The sequence below is a fragment of the Paroedura picta genome, chromosome 1 (assembly GCF_049243985.1).
Source record: "Paroedura picta isolate Pp20150507F chromosome 1, Ppicta_v3.0, whole genome shotgun sequence".
NCBI lineage: Eukaryota > Metazoa > Chordata > Lepidosauria > Squamata > Gekkonidae > Paroedura > Paroedura picta.
The window spans coordinates 18,339,869-18,365,549 of NC_135369.1; the positions used below are offsets into that span (position 1 = coordinate 18,339,869).

The 25,681-nt window shown below is 46.3% G+C and overlaps 1 protein-coding gene, 1 long non-coding RNA gene and 7 other non-coding genes across 11 annotated transcripts; all 9 read right to left on the minus strand.

Moving 5' to 3' along the window:
- Positions 1-1,932: 1,932 nt before the first annotated feature.
- LOC143831322 (uncharacterized) lies at positions 1,933-7,699 on the minus strand. Its single transcript, XM_077324352.1, has 2 exons — positions 7,049-7,699; positions 1,933-4,366 (listed from the first exon to the last, which is right to left on the minus strand). The coding sequence occupies exons 1-2, from the start codon at positions 7,308-7,310 to the stop codon at positions 3,975-3,977; spliced, it is 654 nt and encodes a 217-aa protein (XP_077180467.1). The 5' UTR covers positions 7,311-7,699; the 3' UTR covers positions 1,933-3,974.
- Positions 7,700-10,465: 2,766 nt separating this feature from the next.
- On the minus strand, positions 10,466-24,835 carry LOC143831333 (uncharacterized). 3 transcript variants are annotated; one of them, XR_013228839.1, is made up of 13 exons: positions 24,730-24,835; positions 21,238-21,434; positions 18,848-20,690; positions 17,485-17,528; positions 16,332-16,368; positions 15,828-15,879; positions 15,537-15,562; positions 13,968-14,029; positions 13,319-13,383; positions 12,789-12,846; positions 11,637-11,683; positions 11,275-11,383; positions 10,466-10,739 (listed from the first exon to the last, which is right to left on the minus strand). It is a non-coding gene; the product is annotated as an uncharacterized LOC143831333 (long non-coding RNA). The 3 variants fall into 3 exon arrangements; XR_013228829.1 differs by having other exon boundaries at positions 10,468-10,739; positions 11,275-11,443; positions 24,730-24,834; XR_013228835.1 differs by having other exon boundaries at positions 10,470-10,739; positions 11,275-11,443; positions 21,238-21,316; positions 24,730-24,811.
- Positions 11,057-11,182, minus strand: LOC143828130 (small nucleolar RNA SNORD22). The gene has a single exon (XR_013227519.1). It is a non-coding gene; the product is annotated as a small nucleolar RNA SNORD22 (small nucleolar RNA).
- On the minus strand, positions 11,521-11,591 carry LOC143828126 (small nucleolar RNA SNORD31). Its single transcript, XR_013227518.1, has one exon. It is a non-coding gene; the product is annotated as a small nucleolar RNA SNORD31 (small nucleolar RNA).
- LOC143828108 (small nucleolar RNA SNORD29) lies at positions 11,767-11,841 on the minus strand. Its single transcript, XR_013227509.1, has one exon. It is a non-coding gene; the product is annotated as a small nucleolar RNA SNORD29 (small nucleolar RNA).
- LOC143828116 (small nucleolar RNA SNORD30) lies at positions 13,181-13,251 on the minus strand. The gene has a single exon (XR_013227514.1). It is a non-coding gene; the product is annotated as a small nucleolar RNA SNORD30 (small nucleolar RNA).
- LOC143828133 (small nucleolar RNA SNORD22) lies at positions 13,768-13,893 on the minus strand. The gene has a single exon (XR_013227520.1). It is a non-coding gene; the product is annotated as a small nucleolar RNA SNORD22 (small nucleolar RNA).
- Positions 14,098-14,166, minus strand: LOC143828121 (small nucleolar RNA SNORD31). The gene has a single exon (XR_013227516.1). It is a non-coding gene; the product is annotated as a small nucleolar RNA SNORD31 (small nucleolar RNA).
- LOC143828112 (small nucleolar RNA SNORD26) lies at positions 16,544-16,618 on the minus strand. The gene has a single exon (XR_013227512.1). It is a non-coding gene; the product is annotated as a small nucleolar RNA SNORD26 (small nucleolar RNA).
- Positions 24,836-25,681: the final 846 nt, after the last annotated feature.

Sequence of the window (25,681 nt, forward strand, 5' to 3'; positions counted from 1 at the left end):
CTTAAAATATATATAGGGGAATACTTATAGGATATTTTGTGTCCTATAAAAGGGGAAGAGAATTAGAAACATTAGAAAGCCTGTAGGACTGAGCAAATTTCCGTTACTGCAGAGTTCTGTCTCGTAATTATGGGGTAGGAAGTGTTTTTTGGGTGAGATCATGAGCAACATTTATTTTTTCTTTTTAGCCTACCAATCCTGCGAGCAGCTCGTGGCAGATACTGATTAATCCCCAATAATAACCTCTTAAAAACAAAAAACAGTTAACCCCCCCTCCCCAAACAGTTACAATATCCAGCAGCAAAAAAAAAAAAACCCTACTTCCGACCGAACCAGATGTTTGTCCTGTCCCCTTCCACCAATGACCTAGCTCAGCCTGGGGGGCCCTATGATCTAACTTGCCCTGGCCTCAAACAAAGACCTGGTGGAAGAGCTCCATTTTACAGGGCCTGCAGAACTGTGATAGCTCCATCAGTCTGTGTGCTGCTATCCATCCAAAGTAGTAGTTATATTGCATAACAGTTTTATTTACCACCCCTATTCTGGTAACTTGTTGTTGTTAAGTGCGAAGTCGTGTCCGACCCATCGCGATCTCATGGACAATGATCCTCCAGGCCTTCCTGTCCTCTACCATTCCTTGAAGTCCATTTAAGTTCGCACCAACTGCTTCAATTACTCCATCCAGCCACCTCATTCTCTGTCGTCCCCTTCTTCTTTTGCCTCAATCGCTCCCAGCATTAGGCTCTTCTCCAGGGAGTCCTTCCTTCTCATGAGGTGGCCAAAGTATTTGAGTTTTTGAGTTCTGAGAACTAGATGATCTTTTTTCAACAATGTATTTATTAAAATAAACGGTGCTACTACATACTTATCACTGTATTTGATTGGATTTTTGGCTTTTGTCCTAACTAACTTTTGTCATACTTGCCGGTTTTAACTTTTCTTTCCCATTGCTATACATGGATGTGAAAGTTGGACAATTAAGATAGCTGACAGGAAGAAAGTTTATTCATTTTAAGTGTTGGTGGGATCAAGTTAAACATGAATTCTCCCTAGAAGTTAAAATGGCTAAACCAGAGCCATATGGAAGGGTATAAAAATCTAAATAAATAAAATAAACTGAGGCTATTGTACTTTGGTCACATCACTGGAAAAGACAATGCTAAATATATTGAAGACATCAAAAGATTAAGATCCAGTGTGAGATGGATTGGCTCAACAAGTGAAGCTATGGCCCCCAGCTTGCAAAAATCATAGAATCAGAGTTGGAAGGGATCTCCTGGGTCATCAAGTCCAACCCCCTGCACTATGCAGAACACTCACAACCCTATCGCTCATCCACTGTAACCTGCCACCCCCTTGAGACTTCACAGTGTCAGCTTCTCTGTCAGATGGCTCTCCAGCCTCTGTTTAAAAATTTCCAAAAATGGAGCAGCCACCACCTCCCGAGGAAGCCTGTTCCATTGAGAAACTGCTCTGTCAGGAACTTCTTCCGGGTGTTGAGACAGAATCTCTTTTGAATTAATTTCATCCCATTGGTTCTGGTCCGTCCGGGGCAAGAGAGAACAACTCTGCTCCATCCTCTATATGGCAGCCTTTTAAATACTTGAAGATGTCTATCAGATCCCCTCTCAGTCGTCTCTTCTCCAGCCTAAACAGACCAAGCTCCCCCAACCTTTCTTCATACATCTTGGTCTCCAAACCAGTCACCATCTTTGTTGCCCTCCTCTGGACATGCTCCAGCTTGTCTACATTCCTCTTCAACTGTGGTGTCTAAAACTTAACACAGTACTCCATGTGAGGCTGAACCAGGGCAGAGTAAGACCTGAGCAAGGTTGTTAACAGTAGGGTGTTTTAGAAAACATCAATCCATCGGGTCACCTAAGTCAAAATTGACTTGATGGCACTTAATACACACACAAACACTCAGAAAAAGAGCTTTACACACCAGGATATTTATTGTTGAACTGAGATGCAAACTGGAGATTCTTAGCTGATAATTTATACTCTTAAATACAGAAGCATAAATAGTGTTATTCAAATATGTATCAATTAGAAGTTTCTGTTCGCATCACTGAAAATATAACAGCACAAAACAGGCAGAGGGTCCATCCCTACACTTCTTGCCCTTTAAGCTCAGTATCCACTATGTAGCATTCCACACTCTTCCTGTGCTTTTAAAATGTATCATGCAAATGGCAAAACCAAGGCTTACATGACACCTTAGCCTCTGAAATTGATTGATGCAGGAGACACCACCAGGAAAAAAAAGTTGGTATCTTAACTGAATTCTAGGTTTCGCATCAAACTAATTTTCCCCAAGGATATACAGAGTCTTACATAGGCCCTGGATAGGAAGGCTCTCTTTCAGCAACAATATCCTGAGTTTTTAAGGCATATCTAGAAAAAACATATATATACATAGTGAGTAATCATATACACACTCCTATGTGTGTTGGACACACACCTGCTTTTCATCACAGCACATGATGCAGCAATAAGGAAAGCAACACCTATAGAATTTCTGTGGATCATGTAAGTATTAAAAAGGACCCGGTCCGATGACCACTGGAGGGACACTGGAATACATAACGACACCTTGATTTTTTTCTTCACATAAGCTTCATTGCTGTTACTATTTACATTGAGGTATGATTTTTCAGGATGCATTTTGAGATTTTATGCCGCTGGTGGTTCCTGTTGCTGCTATTGTTGTGGACTGTTAATTGTCCACATGTTTTAACATAGTTATTAGTGGTGCTATCTCACTGTAACCTATCCTGCTTGAAAACAAAAACTATAAAAACAAGGAAGCCTTATGTCTGAGGCTACTTAAACTCAACTCATCTTCTTTATTTTGACAGTGCCAGAATGAGGTCCAGATAACCACAAGTAGCCTCAAATGTCAGCTTCTTTGTTTTGTTGCCACATGCAGCTGGTGGGTCCTTCTTGTTGAGAGCAAAAGCTAGGCAAGATCAATAATATAGATTAATAAGTTGTGGAGCTGATTTTTACCCCTCACATCCAAATCAGAACAGGGCACTTTCTTTTATGCCTTTTCAGCATCTTCAATAGATTTATTTTTTCTTGTTTAAGATTATTCTATTTTGAGCATCCTGAAATTTTCGTTGGTCTCTAAGGTGCTACTGGACTCTAATCTGTTTGGTTTTGCTTGGGATTATTTGGAAGCCGTGGCCTAAATTTACATCTCATTCTGTTTGATTTCTGTACTGTTTTTTATTGGTTAGTAAGCTGGAATGGAGTGCCAGAAACATGTAACACTTTTGATAATTATGTTAGTGAACTGTATTTACTTTCTTGGATAATTCCATGCAGCAGCGCAGATATCCTGAGTAAGGTGCTAGTCTAAAACACTGGGTGTGTTCTGTATGCCCAAAGTCAACTGGAGAAGCCAATTCTAGGGGCTTAACTGATTTATCAAGCCTCACACAGTAGGAGATTTGACTGCATTACAAAGCTTTTCCCGCATCTACTTATTTATTTTTATTTCAGGTAACAGGGGATAGCATTTAGTTCAGGGTTTATCAGTAGTCTTCCAAGAATTAAGAAAAGGATGAAGAAAAACAAAGGAATGAACTGAGAGGGGAATTGACAAAGGGAGCTGGACACCACGATTCAGTCAAGTTAAGGCGGGAGAATGGGGTGGTAACAGTTCTAGCAAATGAGGTAACCCCAGCATCCCACCCACCGTTTGCGGTTCAATGACTGAACAAGAGACAATAACCATCCCCTTTTGTGGCTTCTCTCCCCAGTCTTGACAAGGAGTGCTAACACCACCACCTTCACAGGATTTTACAATCTCTTGCAATACTTCAGGGTGTACCAGTGGTTGAAAAGGAGTCTGTGCGTGTGAATTAACGCTCTCTCCCTCACCACCTGCTCCCGAGAGTTGCTAGCTAGGCTTCCCTCCATCATGGAGCAAGCCCGGCCTGCGTGCCTGCCTGCCTTTCTCTCACCTAGCCATCAGGCCGAGGCACACTGCGCCACAACGTAGCCAGGAAGGGCGGGCACCGGAACGCCAAAGACAAGCCGCCGCAGGCATCGTCCTCGGGACAGACGGCCCTGATGCACATCTCGGCAGCCAGCCCCCCTTCAGCGCTACGGAAAGGCTCAGTCACATCGAAGCGTAGGCCGCAGGTTTCTCTCGGGAGCAGCCTCGTGGCGCGGCTGCCGTGGTGGGCTCGCACCTGCCGGCGCAGCGAGGGAGGGGCAGTGAGGAGCAGCCTGTAGGGAGGTGGCTGAGCTCCATCTGGAGGTGGCTCCAAGTTGAGGAGGATGAAGGCCTTGGTGAGCATCTCTCCTTTCTGGCAGCGAAGATGCAGCATCCAGCAGAATTCATGATCCTCGCCTGTCAAGAAAGGGGAGAAAATTAACCAGATGAACAGGGCCCTCAGAAATAGTATATGAAGCTGCCTGAGAGGAACAGATTGGTCAGTCTCACTCACTTGCCTATTACATTATATTTCGATCCCATTTTCCCTCCATGGCATGTTGTTCTCTCCTTGCCTCCAGTTTTTCATCAAACAGCCCTGTCAAGTGGCCAGCAGGGTGTTGTAGTTAAGAGCAGCATCTGGTGAGCTGGGCTTGATCCCTCGCTCCCCCACATGCAGCCAGCTGGGTGACCTTGGGCTTGCCACGGCACTGATAAAGCTGTTCTGACCAAGCAGTTTATCTCAGGGCTCTCTCAGCCTCACCCCCCTCACAGGGTATCCACTGTGGGGAGAGGAAAGAGCAGGTGATTGGAAGCTGCTTTGAGACTCCTTCGGGTAGAGAAAAGCAGCATATAAGAACCAACTCTTCATCAGCTTCTACTCTGAGAGAATCTGATGCTTTACAGCGAAGACAGGGTTATCATATTTTGAAAAGCAAAAAAGAGTCCCTATTTCCCGACTGACTTTAACAAACAAGCCATTACTATAAGAAATCTCATTTTAAGAAGCCCTGCTATTTAAGCTGCAGTAATTGCTACTTACTAAGAATAATCCTAACCTTCCAACCTTATACTTTGCTTTCCACAACCCAAAGGGGTCTCAAAGTCGCTTTTCCTTCCTCTCCCAGCAGCAGACTCCCTGTGAGGTTGATGAGGCTGAGAGAACTCTGACAAAACCAATTTACAAGCAGCTCTAAGAGTACTGTGACTGGCCCACATTCACTCAGCTGGCTGCATGTGAAGGAATGGGAATCAAAGCCAGTTCTCCAGATCAGAGGATCTTAACCACTACATCACACTGGCTCTCCCAAAGAGTCCAAAAGAGGATGTGCACCAACAAAAGAGGACATGTCCTCTAAAAAGAGAGCATCTTGTAACCCTGAAAAGTGGCTTTGGATAGTCTCAGGACATTGATGGTCTCCCCCAAACACCTGCCAACTTGAGATTCTTTCACTGCAGAGGCCAAGCTTCAACCTGGATCCACAGGTGCTCCAGCCCCTTCAGCTTAATCCTTACCACAAACCTGTCAGTATTAGTAGTGGTAGAAATAGAGGTAATAGTGTCAACTACAGATATAAACTATGTTGAAGCCATGGGGGTCTCCCCCCCCTTCCCGGGGAGAACAGAAAATTTGGGGGATATTGAAGTACATACATTATTTAAATAGATATCCAATCTAAACTTAATTGACTCCTTCAACAACCTAAAGTGCATCATTACAGCTTAGCATATAAAACTGCAAGGACACAATCATCTAACCCAATTTAAAAGTTATAAAGTTATAAAGGCTTCCTTGCCTTTATAACTTTATAAAGGCAAGCAAGTTGACATGCCCTATGCTGTCTTTAGCACACGTACCCTAATTCTCAATAAAACGTTCAGTTTTCTTCAGAGGTTTTGGTGCATTCTGCTCCACCTCCTTCTGATCCTTTTTGTCCTCAAGATCAAGCACATCAAGACAAAAAGACAACAGGAAGGCATGCACGTGTACAGAAACGAGGAAAGCTATGAATATTCCTCTCATCAAGAGTATATATCATTCCAGGTGCAGAAATACATCTTGGATTCAACATGTCTAAGTATTTAACTCATTCAAAAAGATAAAATATTCCATACAATTTTTTTTTTATTACTCCCCAACATTTATAGTTTTTCCATCAGAAAATTTGAACAAAAAGCATTTTGGGGGGGGGACTTTGCTCATTTGTTTGTTTTGGTGTCCCCTGCCCCCAATCTTGACATCTAAGGATGCCAGCCTCCAGGTGGGACCTGGGAATCTGCTGGAATTACAGTTTTTCAATCTATGGAGATCAGTTCCCCTAGAGCAATTGGATGCACTGACAAATGTACTTTGGGGTAGTCAACCTGTGGTCCTCCAGATGTCCATGGACTACAATTCCCACAAGCCCCTGCCAGCAAACACTGGCAGGGGCTCGTGGGAATTGTAGTCCATGGACATCTGGAGGACCACAGGTTGACTACCCCCATTGTACTCCACTTAGTTCCCTGTCCGCCCCAGACTACACCCCTAAACATCCAGGCATTTCCCAACCGGGATCTGACAACCCTATTAACATCTCTTGTATCAACAAAGTATTATTATCATCCTTAGTCTGTAGATGTGGAAGCTGCAGTATCTAAGAGCCCATTATCCCAAAATTGGTAGAGCGCAGATACATTTGGTCTAGGACCTTTGATCTAGGAATGAGCACCAGTAATATTCTGCGAATGGAAGGGCACAATCTTAATGAAAAACTGTATCTCAGTTATCTCTCATGCTTTGGAAAGCATCCCCCCAGGAATTTATTTCAATGCTGATCATGAAAGTTCCTTGCCAAAAATTATAGAGCGAGTTAATAGTGGGGCAAGAGACCACGTCGAGGAGCTGCTCGCCCTCTTTCATTGAGCAAGCCAAGTTCCCATGATGCCCCAAGAGGTGGGCCAGAGGCTGTACCAAGGAGGAGTTATGGATCGCTTCCTGCCACCCTCCAATAGACAACGTGGCTGGGAGTCAGCTGCAATGGCTTCTTCCCTTCCAGGGATCCTCATAAAATTCCCAGGTTCCACGCCCACCCACCAATGGGGGAAAATCTCCCTTACCTTCCCTGCCTTCGTTGAGTTTCAGCGAGGTGCTTGGCTTGGTGCTGACTATCCCCAGCATGGCTTGGGCGGCGCAACGTAGCATACAAGCGCTGAATTTGGGCACCGCCAAGAGCCCTTCCTGTGGGTCTGGGTTCTCGTCCAGCAGGCACGGTGCTCCTCGGCGTGCAACAGGGACCTCTGTCACAGGCACATCCCCTCCCACATAGCGGGGAGAGGCTGCAACTAGAGCAAACACCAGGCACAGACAGTGGTGGCCCATCACAAATCTCTGGGACGGCAGGTGCGTCAGGATCCCCACAGACAAATCTTTGTGGCAGGGAGCAGCTGGAAGAAAGCGGGCAGGCCGAGGGCTTCATCCAGCCACCACAACAGGCCCCAGCTCGCTCCAGCCTGTGCCGATTCCCCGGCCTTGCTAGCTGCTGGGTGGATGCCCAGAAGGACAGCTGCCAACGGCTGCTTTTAGAAGCAGGCTCGCCCAGTGTGGGCCTCAGAACGCCACACAGCTCGGGCTGGGAAAGAAAGCAGTGACCAGGGAGACGGGGGTTACGCAAGAGGTAATCAGGTAGAAATTTCAAGGCTGACCCAGCTTTTTTTTGCTAGGCTTAACCCCTTCCTATGCTCAGCGTACCAAGATGCCAACGTGCAACAGAAGAGCTCCTGCCTAAGAGACAGGCTGCAAGCTCTAGGCCCCCTTCATTTGCATTCTTCCCCCACTCGCAGCGGGATTAAAATGGAGCCCTGCTTGCTTCAGCAGGCAGGGGCGTTGTGGGCAAAGCTTGAGGCTAGATGCTGGAGGTCTCCCTGCATTGGAGCTTTGAAATGTACCTGCGCGATGCTCCAGGCCTCAGAAAAAGAGGCATAATCCCATTTGTTTGGAGAGGATGCAGGTACTCAGACGCTTCCTTCTTCAAGGTGCCACCTAATAATTCCACCTAACATTCCTGGGCACAAGGCACTTATTCTGCATCATCGTTTTGCAGGTTCTTTTGTGGACTGGCCCTGAAAATCGCTACGGTGGCAATTCTACGAATGTTTCCAAACTTCCACCTGCCCAGGTCTGCTGTTGTAAAACCCGGTAAAATAGTAAGGCACCCACTTCTGTGCGTACTTGTCATTCCCACACTTTGCGGTCAAATTGATCATCCCAACCACGACGAGTTCCAGGTTTTGGCAGACATCTTTATTTATTTGGCTTTTTATACCGCCCATTTTGTATGGCTCTGGGCAGTTTACATGGAACGCTGCATAAATTTACATGGAACATTATGACAATCTATAACATAAATTTCAATAGAACATCACAACAATCTATCAAGTCACAATTCACAACACGAATAACAACACTGAGGGGGGATCAAATTGTTCAGTCAGGGAAGGACATCTGAGGGGGGGCCCAGCAGATGTTCCGAGTTGGTCAAGTGAATACCTGGTGGAGGAGCTCCCTTTTGCAGGCCCTGCGGAATTGTGGAAGTTCGACCAGGGCTCTGATCTCCTCAGGGAGCTTGTTCCACCAGGTGGGGGCCAGGACCAAGAGGGCTCTGGCCTTTGTTGAGGTCCGATGCACTAATCTGGGGCCAGGGATCCGCAGCCAGTTGGAGGTGGCAGAGCGTAAAGCTCTTATGGGTGTACAGGCAGGCAGGCGGTCTCTCAATACAACTTAGGGTTGGTCTCCTCTGGCCACGGTGGGGAATGGGAGGGGGTAAAGCTTTTAGATTAAGGTTGGGAAACTCATGGTGATCTGGGGATGGAGCCTGAGGAGGAATGGGACTCAGTGGAATGCTTTTTCTTAAGGGGAATTGAAGGGGTACAAGCAAACTTAAAAAACACTTAGAAACTCACACAGAAATCTGAGAACATAATGGAGGAAGGAGTATTTTTGGGAAAAGGACTCAGTGGTGCAAATGAGGAGTCACACATGTTGTACACCATGCAAATGAGAAATCATGAATCGAAACATTGGACTTACCTGAATGTTCCTTCTCTCCAGTAGAGCAGTTATCCAGAATGGTTAGGTCAGGCCTCTGCTTGCCTAGGCAGGGCAATTATAATGCAAATTTCTTGCAGCTACTTAGCTGGTGACCAGAGTCTGACCTTTCAGTTGTTCCCAAGCCCTGCTGTATTCCCATGTCAGATTGGTTTATTTAATAATGCATGTGTGAATGTGCACTCTATCCCTTGGGCAGGATGTGGATGATTTCACCCCAATGGAGTGAAGAAACCTTCAGTTGAGTCCAATGTTTCGTTCTGACCGAGCAGTGATACCAGGGCTCTCAGTCTCACCTCCCTCAGAGTGTCTGTTGTGGGGAGAGGAAAAGCGATTGTCAGCCGCTTCGAGACTCCTTCTGGTAAAGCGGCATATAAGAACCAACTCTTCTTCTAGATTCCCACTGCAGCCCTGTTCCAAGGCCAGCAGTAAGCCACTGAACAGTTCCTGGTATTTTTGGGGTGGGGGTAGGTGATGGAGCATGTAGTCAGATCCAGGAGTGTAGGTGATGTGACATGTGGCAGGGAGGTGCGACCTTCTGACATCCCTTCCAGTTTCCTGAAACCTGAAGGATGTTTCAGGGGTTTCTCTACAGCAACGAAATTGAGAAACGCCAACAGTAACTATGTAAGGGATGCTATGAAGTTCTATAGGTGGGTGGGATGTGTTGTGGCTTCAAGACCAGAACTGGTATGGATCAAGCCATGACCAACTTGCAGAGAAACAATACTAAGTCAGTCCTGACAGAAAATTCAATTATCTGCACACTTGGGGAGAAGTAAACTCCCTCCCCCCTAGAATTCTGCTTATCTCCTACAATCATGCATTGGAGAATTCAACGGCTTTGGAAATTACTTTTCTGTGTGCTTTTCCCCAATGGCAAGCTGAAGACTTACTTTCACTGCAGGACAGAGTTTTTCCACACATTCATCCCCCCTCTGAAGCAAGGGGGTGTCAGATACACTTCTTAATGAACACTGAAGACTTCTGCAGTGGCCAACTGACCCACTGTGATCCATGAAGCCAACAGGTTACAGATATATTGCGCCCCAAAGATCTCTAGCGCCTCCCCACATGAAAGAATGTGTGATCATCAGGCCACAGGAAAACAAGATGACTTTTCTACAGCCCCTTCCAAGCAAGGTCTCCAAGAATCATGTTTGCACCTGAATTCAGTACTCCATTCTCTACAATGCAAAGAACAGGGAGGCTTCAGTGGAGTCTACACCAGTATATCAGGAATATGGGCCAATCCCAGCTCCCCATTTTTATGTTTTGAGCATGTCTTTGTGTCCCTGCAATTTGTCATCTGGCCATATAATTTAGGGACGGGCCAACTGTGGCTATCCAGCTGTCCGTGGACTACAATTTCTATGAGTTCCTGCCAGCATGTGCTGGCAGAGACTCATGGGAATTGTAGTTCACAGACAGCTGGACAGCCACAGTTGGCCCGCCCCAGATGAAGCTTTCCTTTATTCTCAGCCATATTTCTTTATCAACCAGCAGGTAGACAATGCAGGCATGTTGTGACAAGGAGACAAGCATCCTGGCACAAATTTGATATGGTTAAGCAATTTATTTTCACGTTACATCTAGTATTGTATTGAAGCTACCTCCAATTAAAACATTCATGATACGTTCTGGCCAACAAGGTATGTTCAGTATTAAGGATGAACTTTCAGCAATGGTGGACATCCAGCAGACCTGAGAAATTAAAAGAAAACCCGAAAAATGAGCTGCTGTACCACAAGTCCCCAACATTATGGTGCCTGTGACCACCACATCACCCACCAATATCCCCTAGCACCAAGTTTTTAAAAACTGTCAGTGTCAAGTGGGATGTTGGCTGCCACACCAGCTGATAGGCACAACTGGAGACAAGCTGTGGCAGCCATTTTGTGGCTGGCTCAGCCTCCTAAGGCAGCCATTTTGGGGGTATGCCTACCATGCGTCAGAACTTAAATGATGCCCACAGGCTCAAAAAGGCCAGGCAGCCCCCGTGTTATAAGAAGCCTGTACGAGTCCCATCAGACTGTTCCTTCTGGAGCAGAGATTCCTCTTCTCCCCCTGCCGGCCCCAGTGGGTTCAACCTTTGCAGGTTCTGGTGCCGGGACAGACGGTAAGACGAGAAGGTTTCTTCATTGGGACCCCCCCTCCTGCCGCCCCATTTCCAAGCATCAAAATTAATATGCGGGGGCACAAGACTCCCAAACCAGGAACAGTGTCCGACTATAGTTACCTTTGTGCCAGGGTCCTTGCTCGTGAGATGCAAGGGCTTCGACACCCACTGCAATCTGAAGCAGTCTTGCGATAGGAAAGGCCTCAGGCCTGACAGACAGTAACTCGTGCTGCGGGTACAGTTGCAGTCAAGGTGAGAATCCTGGAAGCCCCAAGTCAATCTGAGCTTCCTAAAAAATGACAATAAAACAGAATTTAAGGACAGTTTTAGACAGCTGTAGCGATCTCTTGCTTTCACCTTAAAACCCGGGACTCAGAGGGAACCACTCAGTCACAGAGATCAGACTGGGGCGGTAGGGATCTCATCACTGGAACCACGGGATCCATAAACAAGCAGCTTTTCCTGGCAGGGCAGACACTCACCTTGCATCTGACGCCACCTGCGACCCTCACAAACGTCAGCCTGTCACCTGAAACAGGAAAGCAGACACAGAACAGGAAATCAGCCGTTCACCCAGGGCCAGACACAGAAGCAAGTCCTCCGTCGGGTGCAGTTTTTCAGCTGTTCTAATGTTTTCATTGTTAGGTAAAAAACATCAAAGTGAGCTAGTTAGACTCATCATTAAAACTGCAGCAGGAAAGTCATTCAAGCACTGCATGGCAGCAGCAGCAAAGCTTCTAAGGGCTTGCGGAAACTGTGGCCCTTCTCTATGGAGAGCTTTTTTCCTCACTGGCTTTGCAGCTGCTCCAGCTGAGGCACGGGAAATTCCAAAGACACTGGGAGAAGAATCCTCTACTACGCCTCTTCTCAAATATAATGGGAAACAATTAACCTGCTTAGCTAAAGAGATGCAACCTCCCCAGCGCCCAGCAGAGAAAGGAAAAAAAATTGCAAGAGGGAGAATATCCTGGACCAGGGTGGCCAAACTGTGCTGGCAGTGGGGCTCATGGGAATTGTAGTCCACGGTCATCTGGAGAGCCAGGGTTTGGCCACCCCTGCTCTAGACAGACCTAGTAAGAGGCAGCCTGTGCTGGAGCTATGAAGCCATGGCTCATGTCACCAACTCAACCTTCTCAAGTCGAGAGAAAGGGAGGACCCAATCTTGAGGCTGCACACTAAACTCCAAGAAAGAACAGGCGCTGGACTGCAAACTCTTTGTGTTTATTTCAAAATACTCTTATATAGAGCTTTATTTTTGTGAACCGTGGGTTAAAATAATAAAAATCTGATTATAGTAATAAAAAACCTTATCCATACATTGCATGAGATCCCATTTCATAACTGGGGGAGGGGGATTTTTACAGATCTTTGGAGAGGCAGATCTTCCCTCTATTTCAGCAGTGAGGCCAATATTTCTCTATGTCTGTTCTGGTCTCCACCGTACGCTTGGTGGAACACCTGTCTTACAGGCTCAGCAAAACATTCAGCAGAGTGTTCCGTCAGGTGAAGGTCAAAAAGGCCCTGATCGAGGCCAGTATCCCCTCTTTGGGGCTAGGGATCCTAAGCAGGTTTTAGTCGGGTGACCTTGGCTCTTTCCCCAGTGCTATAGCCATGGCCTTGCAAGTTGTTCTTACCAGCTGGGCCTCCTTACGACGTTTCTCCTCCAGCCCAAGTTCATAACTATGCGAAGAACTGCCGATTAAAAAAAAAAAAACAGATGGGAATTGGGGTAAAGGTAACAACAGTCCTTCTACAAAGCAATACTTTCAGGTGGGTAGGGGGATGCACACAATCCCACGCCTGGAGTTATACTAATCAGTCCCACACCCGCCTTGACAATATTTTATTCCTGCTGCAAAATTGGAGGCCTGAAGTTTGCCCACTGGAGCAGTTCCTGAGATACACTTGGTCAGGAAGCAATCTGCTAACATCAAGGGGTCAGGGACCCACTGGAGAGGCCTGCGCCATACTTTTAAAAGTAGCCTCGAGAGGCGTTTCATTAGCACCCGTTTCATTTCTCCCGACTGAAGCTCAGATTCCACTTCTCAACAAGGGCATTCAGCCGAACGAGATTCCAAAAGGAAGATCATCATGTCAGTGGGGAGACCAGGACAGGGTTCGGAGATCTGAGTAGAGGAAGTTTAGGTCTGCAGGATAAACTCACTTTTCTGCTTTGAGGCAGGACGGGCTCCTCATTCCTTGGACAAAGACCTTCCACAGGCCAGTGCACTGAAAAGTGGCAAAAACAAAAAACCACACCATTTTGCAGCAATCGAAAACCTGAACAAAATGTACACGAGCCAGCTGGCACTTGGCAGCCTTATGGCCTCTTTTTGCTAAATCCACCAACAGGCACTTTTTATAAACTGGCCCCCCCAAAAAAACAAGCCAATGCAGCTGCCACAAAAGCCAGGGCTCTTAATACCCTTTTAGTCCAGGGGTGGCCAAACTGTGGCTCTCCAGATGTCTGTGGACTACAACTCCCATGAGCCCCTGACAGCGCATGCTGGCAGGGGCTCATGGGAGTTGTAGTCCACAGACATCTGAACAGCCACAGTAGTCTATTAACCATCCTTGGCCCATGTTAGCAGCCACATAAGAACGCCCTTGAATGTCCCATCAGACTGTTCCTTCTGGAGCAGAGTCCTCCTCTCCTTCTGCCGGCCCCAGTGGGTTCAACCTTTGCAGGTTCTGGCGCCAGGACAGAGGGTAAGACGTGGCAGGTTTTCCTCATCGGGACCAAACAGTCGTTTGAAGGCTTAAGGTCACCTCACTACCTACTCTAAATTCCCCTCCATATAAAGAATGCTCACCTGGTGGATGGAGAGAGCGGCACCCAACCGCATAGGCCTGGAATCCGGAACATGGCCACGCCCTGCAATTGAGCAAAGAAATGTGGTTAAGACAAGGTGTTCGGACCTCTTGTCAAATCCTGCTGGGCTACTGGGCTCAGAGGGAACCACTCAGTCACAGAGATCAGACTGGGGCGGTATGGGTCTCATCACTAAGAAGCCACAGCTGGTAGAGGAGGGAGTCACACCACAGCACTTCCCAGGAAGCTTGAGGACCAAAACCCGTTTGCAGGCCCAGCAGTTGGCATTTGCTCACGGAGAGAAAATAAGCGCAAAGGGATTTTACTGCTTTGCTCTGGTTAGACCTCACTGAGGATACTGTGTTGTTTCCGGGTCCACAATTGAAGGATGCAACAAACTGGAGCACATCCAGAGGACAGCAACGAAGACGGCGAGGGGTTTGGTGATAGGATAGCCAGCTTCAAGTACCTGAAGGGCTGTCACAGAGCAGGGGTAGTCAACCTGTGGTCCTCCAGATGTCCATGCACTACAATTCCCATGAGCCCCTGCCAGCGTTTGCTCATGGGAATTGTAGTCCATGGACATCTGGAGGACCACAGGTTGACTACCCCTGACATAGAGGATGGAGCAGCGTTGTCTTCTGCTGCCTCAGAGGGTCGGACCAGAACCAGTGGGTTGACATTAATTCAAAACCATTGTTGGCTAACCATTTGGAAGAAGTTCCTGATAGTTATAGCAGTTCCTCAGTGGAACAGAGTGTGCAGGAGGGGTTGTGTCAGTGATTAGTTCTTGCGGCCCTTTCTTGCATGCCCAGGGGACTGCTGATTGCCACCTTGGGATCGGGAGACTTTCTTCCAGGCCAGATTGGCCAGGGATTCTTGGGAGGGTGGGGCGGGGATCATCTGGACATGAAATTGGGGTCACTGCGGGTGGACAGGTAGTATTGAGTTTCCTGCATTGTGCAGGGGGTTGATGACCTGGGAGGTCCGTTCCAGTTCCTTGATTCTAAGGATAATTGCCAGCACAGAAAACATACTGCCTCCAAAATGCACTTTCATGGAAGACCCAGTAGCTAACTGGAGCTTAAAGCACCCCTAGGTCTACTCTCTGCCCCATTACCGTGCTAGTAAGTCACAGCTGTTTTCAAAAATATTTCCAGCAGGAACTAGCTTGGTGCTTAGAGGGCTTGGATACCAAGGCTTCAACACCCCTGGTTCTGCCATGAAAGTTTGCTGGGGGGGATGTGGGGACAACCACACATTCAGCCCCACCGAGTTATTGGGGAGGATAAAAATGGGCATGAGAAAACAAGGCAGATCACTTAGGATCCTCACTTGAAAGGTGGAGGGGAAATGAAGCGAATCATGCCAGTTCAACAGCTGTGCCAACTTATGAGCTTCTGATTCCTGCTCTGCTGGATTCCATGAAAATGAAAGCTTCTTGTCCACACTAAAGCAGTGAGCAAAAACATCCAAATCCCCTACTAAAAAGTCAACACATCTTGGACGAGAGAGTCCCAAAAATAATTTCAATTGTATAGAAACTTGGAAGAATGAGCTGATCACTCACCGTGCTTCACGAGGGGCATTTCATGTCTGTAAAGAAAAGACAGAAAAACCCAAAATATCTATGGTTAAAAGCGAGACCAGAGCAGAAAGGTTCTCTACATAAAAGGACAGCAGTCTGATCAGGGCTTTGGTAACTCTGCTGCCATGCGACTTGCGTCGTCCAACAACACATTTCATCATTTCAAACCATGGAGGGTCAAAGGCAACCCTCTTCAATTTGGCTTCTGGCAAGAAGATGCCATTTGTGCTACACTTTGGCCCAGAAGGGCCACCTTACCAGTCTCAAACGTACCTGTAAAGGCTGCCGGGAGATTCTGTTGTTGCTAGGGAACACGCATCCTGCCCTGAAACAAATCAAAGTTTGCGTTGGCACCTCTGTGTTTGAGATGCTGCTTGATTCCCTGCCACACCTTGCAGGACCAAACTGTGTTCTCAGACATACAGGTGACATCATCGGACAATCAGATATATGCTTGTCAGTTTTGTACACATCACTGAACACAAGAGGAATGGAGCAGGGCCCAGGCCAATCCCTCCTGGAAAGATGGGCCTTCAGGAATTTGGCAGAGAGATAACAGCAAAGCACAGTACCCTAGTTATGTCCAGACACTGTCTTCTAGCTTACCTGCAGGCCAGACTCTGGGGTTGTGGATTTGACAACAGTATAGAGAGTGATGTAGAAGGCAAGGGCCTGCAGCTTCTCAACCAAACAACAGCAGCTACTACTAGCCTCTTGGTTGCCATGAAAATTCCAACCCACCCAACCCCACCAGTCCCCAAAACAGATCAGACTCACATGAAATGTAGATTCCATAGCCAACTGTTCGCAACACCTGAATGGCAAGAAATAAAGAAAATATACAACAGAATGTTACACTTACTTTGATCATTATAGGGGAAACAAACTCTCAACAGCCCTCGTTTCCTAGGAATTTCGGACAGAAACCAAGCCAGCCTTCTTTTTATGGACAGGGAAGATACCTTCCCCACCCCTTGACCTGGGCCTGTGCTACTCAGAATCTGGTAAAGGGTTTCTCCACTGAAATGTCAGAAAGAGAGAGTTCCTGAATCTCATCTTTGTAGCACACCATGCCCACAAACAATACTGCAACTGATACTTCGTTTTTTAGCCCCCCCCCCCCTTCTAGATAGCTCAGCCATTAAGAGGCCATTGGGCATGAAGCTACAAGCAGCCAACTGGCTACCTAATTCACCTCCTTTCTTTTATTACTAGCAGCAAGTGACTTCCCAATAGGTAACAGCTTCACCAGCATCAAATGTTTAACCGTATCTGCATATTAGGAAAAGCATTTTTACAGTACAATTTGTTCTCACTGGAATGGGCTGCCTAAGGAGCTGGAGAGCTCCTCCTTGCTGCTAATCCTCAAGCAGCAGCTGAACAAACACCCTCAGGCATGCTTTCCAGGGGTGGCCAACCTGTGGCTCTCACAGATGTCTACTGACAATTCCCATGATTCCCAGCTCACCTATGCTAGCAGAGGCTCATGGGAATTGCAGTCCATAGACATCTAGAGAGCCGCAGTTTGGCCACCCCTGCTCTAGACTGATCCTGCATTAAGCAGTGGGTTGGACTAGATGGCCCAGTATGACCTATGATGCTATGATCTTTGAACATCAGGATACAGCAAGGTAGTTTACAACTGCCCATTGTAGTCCTTCCACCACCACCATGAAATAACAAATTATAACCCAGGGGCTCTCCATATGCTACCCCATTATAAACTTTTATTTGCACAATGGTAATGTAGCAAGCTTTCATTGTAGCATAGAACTTTCCTTCAGCCAAGGGGAAAATTCCTGCTTGATAAAAGTTCTGAGTAAACAAAAGCTCGCTGCACCCAAGGATTGGTTATGCACTCTGACATTTACTAGCCAACTGATCAGTGCTTGGGAAAAGGAGCAGTAGAAACAGCTGGGCTACTCCTCACCTGTAAAGCAGCATCACGGAATGGGGGGGGGGGCGGCGCAAGACCTGTAAAAACAAATTAACAATTTGTTAAAGCTGAGTGCAAAGCCACATGAACATGACCATAAAACAATTTTGCCAGGCAGCAGTGGGCGGCACAAAGGCAAGTCTGTTCTCAGAAACAAAACAATGTCTTCAGAGTATTTTCAGAACAGGTCTGTGTTAAGTTTCATCACAGAAAGACTAGGGGAAAAATCCTGCCCATGTGCCAAGGGATGCAAACCCACCCAGTTAGGACTGGAAACTGCCTTCACATACAAGCCCATACAAAGGAAAAGAAGTGCCTTCTGAAGTTCTGAAAGTTTATTTGCTGTGTTAAGCACTGTAATATTTAAAAACTGCTAAATACCACAGTGTTTAAAAGGGGGGCTCTGTTCTGGAGAGGGAGAAAAGGGATGGTAAAGGTACTCGGGAAGCATCCCATAAAGTGCTTTCAAAAAGAGACAAGCTATGGGAAGCTGCTAGCACACCATAAGGAGCAAAGCCAATTGTCTTTGAGACGTTTTCCAAGCGTAGAGGCGCTTTTTAAGACCAACTCAAATTTCGTTGTTCCTTCACGCCAACTTGGCTACCATCAGAATCCACATGCAGGTATTGTATTTACAGGAAGGCCCTGATTCAGTCTGTCAACCTTCTGCCAGAGGAGGAATTCCTTAAATTATTTTCAGGCTTTGAGGAACCCTGGAAGAGCTGTCAACTGGCCATGCCTCCCAGCTCCCCCCTCCCCAAATGTGACCAGGCCACTCCCACACCACAGGATGTGATGTCACCAGGCCTCACTGTCTCCTCCTGGGCCATCCCCATCCCATCTACATTTGGCTGTCACGTATTAATATAAGAACAGCATTGCTAGTTGTCTACCTACAGGTGGGGCCTGGCGATCTCCCAAGAACCACAAACTATCTGCTTTGCTACTAGGGCTGCCAACTTCCAGGTAGGGCCGGGAGATCTCAAATAACTAGAAACTGGCCTGCTTTGCTTTATGAACAGAACATTACCTGCTCTCTGGGCTGGCTATCAATTTGTTCTTCACCAAAGGGAGCCTTTGCAGTGGCATCTTCTGTTTCTATTTCTGCTCTGTCAGACCAGCTCTTAAAAGTGCTGTGGCAAGCCCAAGGTCACACAGTTGGTTGCACATCGGGGAGCACAGAATTTAATCCAGCTCACTGTCCCTCAAGACTGTTGGAGAGCCAGACTTTAGTTTTTTTTTAAAGCTATAAACAAATTCCTATGAACACTGCACATATCTTATTTTGAAGGAAATAAACAAAATGGGGACAAATACAATACTTCATTTTAAGAACAAGTTAAATCAACAAACTTACCAGTATTTCAATGGGAACTATGGGCTTGCTTTTGGCTAATGAGATGGTCAATGTCCGGTTCCATATTTGTCACTGCTAGTCGTAACAAGTGAAGCAAGTGTGCATCAGTGAGTCTAGATCTGGTTGGAGATTTCAGATGTTTCATTCTGGAAAAAGTCTGTTCACAGATATATGTGCTGCCAAAGATGGTTGCCATTTTGAGTGCATGGTTCCTGAGATTAGGATATGTCTCAGAGGGGAGAGATGCATAGAAATCAGGAAGGCTGCTTGACTTGAATACATCTTTCAGAGAGTCACAATTCTGCAGGTCCGCCAGCTCCATTTGGTAAATTGTATCCACATTTTCAATGTCAATAGAAAATGGGTTACGGAAAAGTTGTATGCCCTGTTCATGGAGATGAAGCTCTTTAAATCTAAATTGGAACTCCTTTTGCAACTTTTCCAGTGAATCCACACATGTTTCGTTTGGGAATGCAACCAATGGTTTTTCCGCTAGCAGATTCCGAGTTGTGGGGAGATGGCAGAAATTTGCCTCCTTCACTTGTTTGATGAGGAGGCCTAATTTTACTTCAAATGCTTTCACATGTGATCGCATATCACAGATGAGCTTCCCCTTTCCTTGAAGTTGCACACTGAAACTGTTGAGGAACTCTGTTACATCTGTCAGAAAGGCAAGGTGCCATTTCCATTCTGCATCACTGAGCTCTGGTACTTCTTTGTTTTTTGAAAGCAGAAAAGCTGTAATCTGTGGAAGTAAGTCATAGAACTGTTTCAAAACTCTCCCTCGACTCAGCCAACCAACTTCTGTGTGGTACAGAACATCTTCATAGGCATCAACATCTAGCTCAGACAGAAATTCCTGAAATTGTCTGTGGTTTAGTGCATTAGCTCTAATGAAGTTAACACAAGAGACCACAATTTTCATAACAGAGTCCCACTTCAGTGATTTACTACACAGCGCTTGTTGGTGGAAGAGGCAGTGTATGGCTATTGGATGAGAAAGGTTATGTTGGTCCACCTCTTGGTTAATGCGAGCAATTACTCCTTTCTTAGACTCCACCATACTAGGAGCACCATCAGTTGTCACACTGGCTAGTTTAGCCCAGTCCAGCTCCAAACCATTCAGAGTTTGGCAAACCTTTTCATAGATATCCTCTCCTGTAGTGGTTCTTTTGATGCTTTGCAGTGCAGCAAGCTCTTCTGTGACTTCAAAATAGTCATTCGTCCCACGAATAAAAATGAGAAGTTGTGCAGAATCACGAACATAATTACTTTCAAGTGCCAAGGAAAAATAGGAAAGTTGTTTTGCAGAGTTTTGCAAATGCTGATGCAAATTGTCTCCCATTTCTTCAATCCTTCGTGTAATTACAGGACCTGAAAGACTCACTGTACTAAATAAATCAGCCTTCTCTGGACACATCACTTTGGCAATAGAAAGCAGGCATTCTTTAACAAATTCTCCCTCCAAAAATGGTCTGCCAGTGCACGTGATTAGCTTGGCAACTTGAAAACTTGCTTGCAGTGATGAAATATTTAGCTGCTTCTGCTTTGCAAAAGTATTTTGCTGAGTTGTCAATGTATTTTTCAGCTTTAATATTTCATCTTTTCTCACTTCTCCGACCAAACCATCATATTTATCTTTATGTCGAGTTTGATAGTGTTGACGCAAATCGTGTTCTTCGAACACAGACATTATATTCTGGCATATCAAACACACAGCTCTTTCCTTGTACTCCACGAAAAAGTAATCGTAAGTCCACTGTTCTTTGAATGTCCTACACGCAGAGTCATTTTTTCTCTTTCTTGATATCTTGCTATTTCTTGAAATAAATATCATTGTTTCCTAGGGATTCAAAACTGCTATTAGTAAAATACCTACATATATATCTAGATTCAAATGAGTAGCCGTGTTGGTCTGAAGTAGCACAATAAAATCAGAGTCTAGTACCACCTTTAAGACCAACAAAGATTTATTCAAGGCATGAGCTTTCGAGTGCAAGCACTCTTCCTCAGACTATGACCTTGTTACATATATTCCCTGTCATGTAAGATCATAGTCTGATGAAGGATGCTTGCACTCGAAAGCTCACGCCTTGAATAAATCAATACACACACAGAGCGCTACTAAAACAATATACCAGCAATAACTGCCCACACAGACATGTAGACTGCACTTCCCATCAACGCAGTCTGATCAGTGCCCATATTGGTGGAACTCCGCTTTTACCTCAGGCTCACACTGGTACAGTGCGGGAAACAGCACAATTACAGAGCCAGTCCCTCCACCACCTTTCCAGTTCACACTACTAAATGCAAAAACAAAACAAAAAACAACCCCCCCTAACTACAAAAAACAAAAACAAAAACAAAAAACCCTAACTTGTTCTTACCTCAGTCCTCAGGCAGCAGCAAGCTCTGCACAGGCAAGCTCGTGACTCGTCCAATCACAGCCGAGACTGAGAGGAGGAGCTGAGAGACAGAGAGAAGGAGAGGAGTTGGATAGCGCAGCACAAATTCCACGAACGCGAACTGCAGGCCCAGGACGAGTCAAACACCCGGGTGGGCTGGATAAATGTCCTCGGTGGGTCTAAAATAAAAAGCTCTCACTTGTTTATAGCATGCCTGGCATCACTTCACTAATAAAATAAAATGATACACAAGTTTGGTGTTGTGGTTAGGAGTGTGGACTTCTAATCTGGCAAGCTACTGCGCTGATAAAGCTGTTCTGATCAAGCAGTAATATCAGGGATCTTTCAGACTCATCCACCTTACAGGGTGTGTTATAGGGAGAGGAAAGGGAAGGCGATTGGAAGCCACTTTGAGACTCCTTTGGGTAGAGAAAAGCGGCATAGAAGAACCAACTCTTCTTCTTCTTCAGTAATCTCAGGGCTCTCGCAGCCTCACCCACCTCACAAGGTGTCTGTTGTGGGGAGAGGAAAGGGAAGGCGATTGGAAGCCGCTTTGAGACTCCTTCGGGTAGAGAACAGCGGCATAGAAGAACCAACTCTTCTTCTAAATGAGAGGTTAGCTTCAGTGGTACGTGCAAAGGGAATAGCATACAATGTAGCATAGCAAACCTTGATCGAGCTTAACTAAGGAAAGTCTCCTCAACGATCTGTACAAGAAATGGGATTGAGCAATTGTTGCCTGCTTTCCACTTTTGGTGTTTGGGGCATCAAAATGGAAACAGCCACATTTTCTTTTTGTAATGTGCAGCATCTTCCCCCAGCCCTTTCATACTATTTTAAAAAAGAATACTTTCAATGAAGAGGAGAAAGCACACCTGAGACTGGGGGAGGGGGAGTGCTTTTGCCATCAAGGGTTGGATTTTAAGGATTATTTTATGGGATTTTCATGCTGGGGGACTATTGTTACGCACCACAAGCCACTGAGTGGGAGTGTCTGGATATAAATTGAATTGAAATATAAATAAACTCTATGAGGCGAAGGGAGCAGAGCCTGGCTGCTTCTGGCAGCTCACCCATTTTCCCTGCTCATGCTGCAGCTAGTCCCTAACTCACAAACTCAGGTGCACAGCCATGTTGGTCTGAAGTAGCAGAACAAAATTTGAGACCAATGCCACCGTTAATACCAGCAAAGTTTTATTCTAGGTGTGAGCTTCCGTGTTATTATTCCGTATTATGTTATGATTATGTTATGCCATGCTATGTGATAATTGTTATTTATAGTATTATTATAATATTCTATGTAAGTATTCCACGTTTAATGTAAACCGCCCAGAGCCGTAGGGAAGGGCGGTATAGAAATCTAAATAAGTAAATAAAATTTCCTCAGACGATTCCTAGTTCATCCTCTGAGGAAGTATCCACGCGCACGAAAGCTCACACCTAGAATAAAACCTTGTTGGTCTTAAAGGTGCCATTGGACTCACATTTTATTTAACAAATTAACGTGCATGTATGAGAGAGAGATGATATAGGCTGAGAAAAAAACAGGTTCTGCAACAGGCAGTCAAAATTCCCCCTTCCCAAGTCTGTGCATGCAGCCAGCTACCAACCTGCATAACTTTTTCCTGCTGCTGATGCCCAGGATTTAAATATAATTGAAAGGAGACTTGGGCTGGAAGGCCAAGGGGGTGGGGTGGCGCAGGCTGCCTGGGAGCGAGCAACCAAGCAAGGCAAACTTCTCAGGATGTAATTAGGTTGAGGGAGGCAGGGTGGAAAGAGCCCACTGTTCCCACTTTAGAGGGACACAAAAATTAGCTGCTATAAATATTTATTTTAGGTGTACCAGATGTATGTGGAGGGAAAGATTTGTCAGTTGGAATTCACTCAAAGCCAGGCTTTCTCAACCAAGGTTTCATGAAACCCTGGGGTTTCTTGAAGATCCTGGAAGGGTTCCCAAAATGGGTGGATTTTTTAATTTAAATTTTTTGTTAAAACATTTATTGGGTGAATATGACCATATATGGTCATGCTGAGACACCCCCCACACACACACCAAATGGCCCATGATGGGCCTGGAGGGGGTGGGAAGAAGAGGGTTCTTGGGTGGGCATGTTCACGGTGGGAATTTCTCAAAAGCCTGAATGTTTCAGGGGTTTCTTAATGGCAAAAAAGAAAGGGTGCACTATGCTCACAAAAGGGGGGGGGGAGATAAGGACCCTCATCCAGCCCAACCTTGCCCTCAGAAGGCCACCCCATAAATCTAGCTCATGCCCTGCAGCACCAGTTTTCCTTAAGAGGTGTGGGCAGGGCTTGTGAGAGGGGGCAGCAGAAAGGGATATCCTCAACAGCCTCATGCATAGGGATGCCAGCCTCCAGCTCGGACCTGGGGATCCCCTGGCATGACATCCCATCTCCAGACTACAGAGATTAGCTGCCCTGGAGAAAATGGCTGCCTTGCACTGTACTCACAGGAGTGGCCAAACTGGGTCTCCAAATGGTCATGGACTGCAACTTCCACAAGCCCCTGCCGAATTGGATCACAGGAACTGTAGTCCATGAAAATCTGGAGAGGCACTCCTGTTCTATGGGATTCTACCAGGGGTAGTCAAACTGCGGCCCTCCAGATGTCCATGGACTACAATTCCCATGAGTCCCTGCCAGCGAATGCTGGCAGGGGCTCATGGGAATTGTAGTCCATGGACATCTGGAGGGCCGCAGTTTGACTATCCCTGTTCTACACTACTGAGATCCATGCCCTCCCCGGGCAAATCTCCAGAACTTTCCCAACGGGGTATTCAAGGGTGGGCGTGGCCTCTGCCCGGATGGCGGGAGCGGCGGCTTGCACGGAGGCGCTCGCTGGAGCGGGCGGCGGGAAACTTTCCTTGCCGCCAACAAGGAGGCTCTGGCCGGCCCGGGGCCGGGAATCCCCGCCCTATAACTTTGCAGCGCCTCAAACGCTTTCACTGGCGCCCCAGTTATGCACCAGCAGCTCAGAGTGCAACATTTCGACAAAAATGCAAACACGCCCAACAATATATGGAATTCTTGCATCCCCTTCCCACCACGAGGAAATTTCGCATAGTGGAGGGAGCATTGCAGAAAAAGTCACCCGATGTCAGTCCGGATCATTCTTGCTACCATTGCAATCCGCTCCGTCTAGGGAACGGGCAAACCGACCCTCTCGCTTTTTGCTATCGCTTTCCTAGGTCGGTAGGACTTCATTTCCAAGAAATATAGCGGAGAGAGAGATTAAGCTACATGCAATAGTCTGTCGAAGATGGGGAAGTATATTTACCGTCCTCCCCCCCCCCCGGATGCCTCCTGCTTGCTAAGCCCCTTCTCAACTGCGCCCCTCCAGCCAATACCCACAATGGAAGATGGAAAGAAGGGAGAGCAAGAATTCCACGAGGCCTCTAATGCTGCAATTCCCCGCAGAGCGCGGATGGCTCCGGATTACACACAAACACCTCTTACCTCCCAGATCTGAAGATTTCCATGGAAAGAATTTCTCTGCCGCCGCCTAAGGGTTAAATACTGAGAGTTCGCGGGACATGCTGGGAAATATTCCTTCCCGTTCGCCCAATAGCAGCCTTCTTTTCCCGTGACGAACTGCGCATGCTCTATTATGGGACCGGGTAGTTGGAATAGAAAAACGGACGTTACGAACGAAATGATAAGGCGCATGCGCGCACTTTAAGCTCTCATGTGAGGGCCGATGTAACCTTACACAATTCATTATTTTTATCTTATGATTCTATGATGATTCTAAGAAACGGTTACTCAGCATTTTCGGCGTGATTTTTCACTGTTATTTCACACCAAAATACATAAGACTTTGCACATACTGTGGCTATACATATTTCCGGTTGCTACCGGAAGGACAAGCTGTGTCTCTTCTAGTCTTTATCTTATCTCTATCGTTGTGACGAAATATCACGAAACGTTGCGCGGGAGAAATGAGAAGACGCGGGTAACAGTTTGCGCAAGCGCAAATAGAACGGCGCGGAAATTCGTAGAGAATTGATGACGAGACACGTGTAGGTTTATACAGGTTTATTCTCCATATCACCCAGTTTCTCTTCAGTAGTGAAGATCTTTTGTAAATTGTCCTGTTTCCTAATTTCGGCTCCAAACCAGGGCAAATTCTAATAGGAGTGTTTCTGAGCGTGTGCAGAGTGCCTTATTCCTAGCCAAAGTATGTGGCCTTGGGGTACTTGGCGATTTTGAAAGGGAAGGCGGGAAGAGGACTTTGGGCTGGTTTTTCTTTTTTAACCAACTGCAGTCGTGAAAAGTCTTAACAAAAGGTTGTTCTAGACTCTAGTGTACTTCCAGTCTATGAAGTGTAACCATGTGCCAATTAATTTTTTAATTTATTATAACTCTATACTGATGCTCCCAGCACAGCTGGCTTGCGGTGATTCAAAAT

What these genes read in the sequence shown, in the direction of transcription:
- LOC143831322 (XM_077324352.1), bottom strand. Translation starts at nt 7,310, where the DNA reads ATGGGCCACCACTGTCTGTGCCTGGTGTTTGCTCTAGTTGCAGCCTCT. An exon ending in ACTCAACGAAGGCAGGGAAG is followed by an intron (nt 4,367 to 7,048) that starts GTAAGGGAGATT and finishes CTTTCTTGACAG; the next exon opens with GCGAGGATCATGAATTCTGC.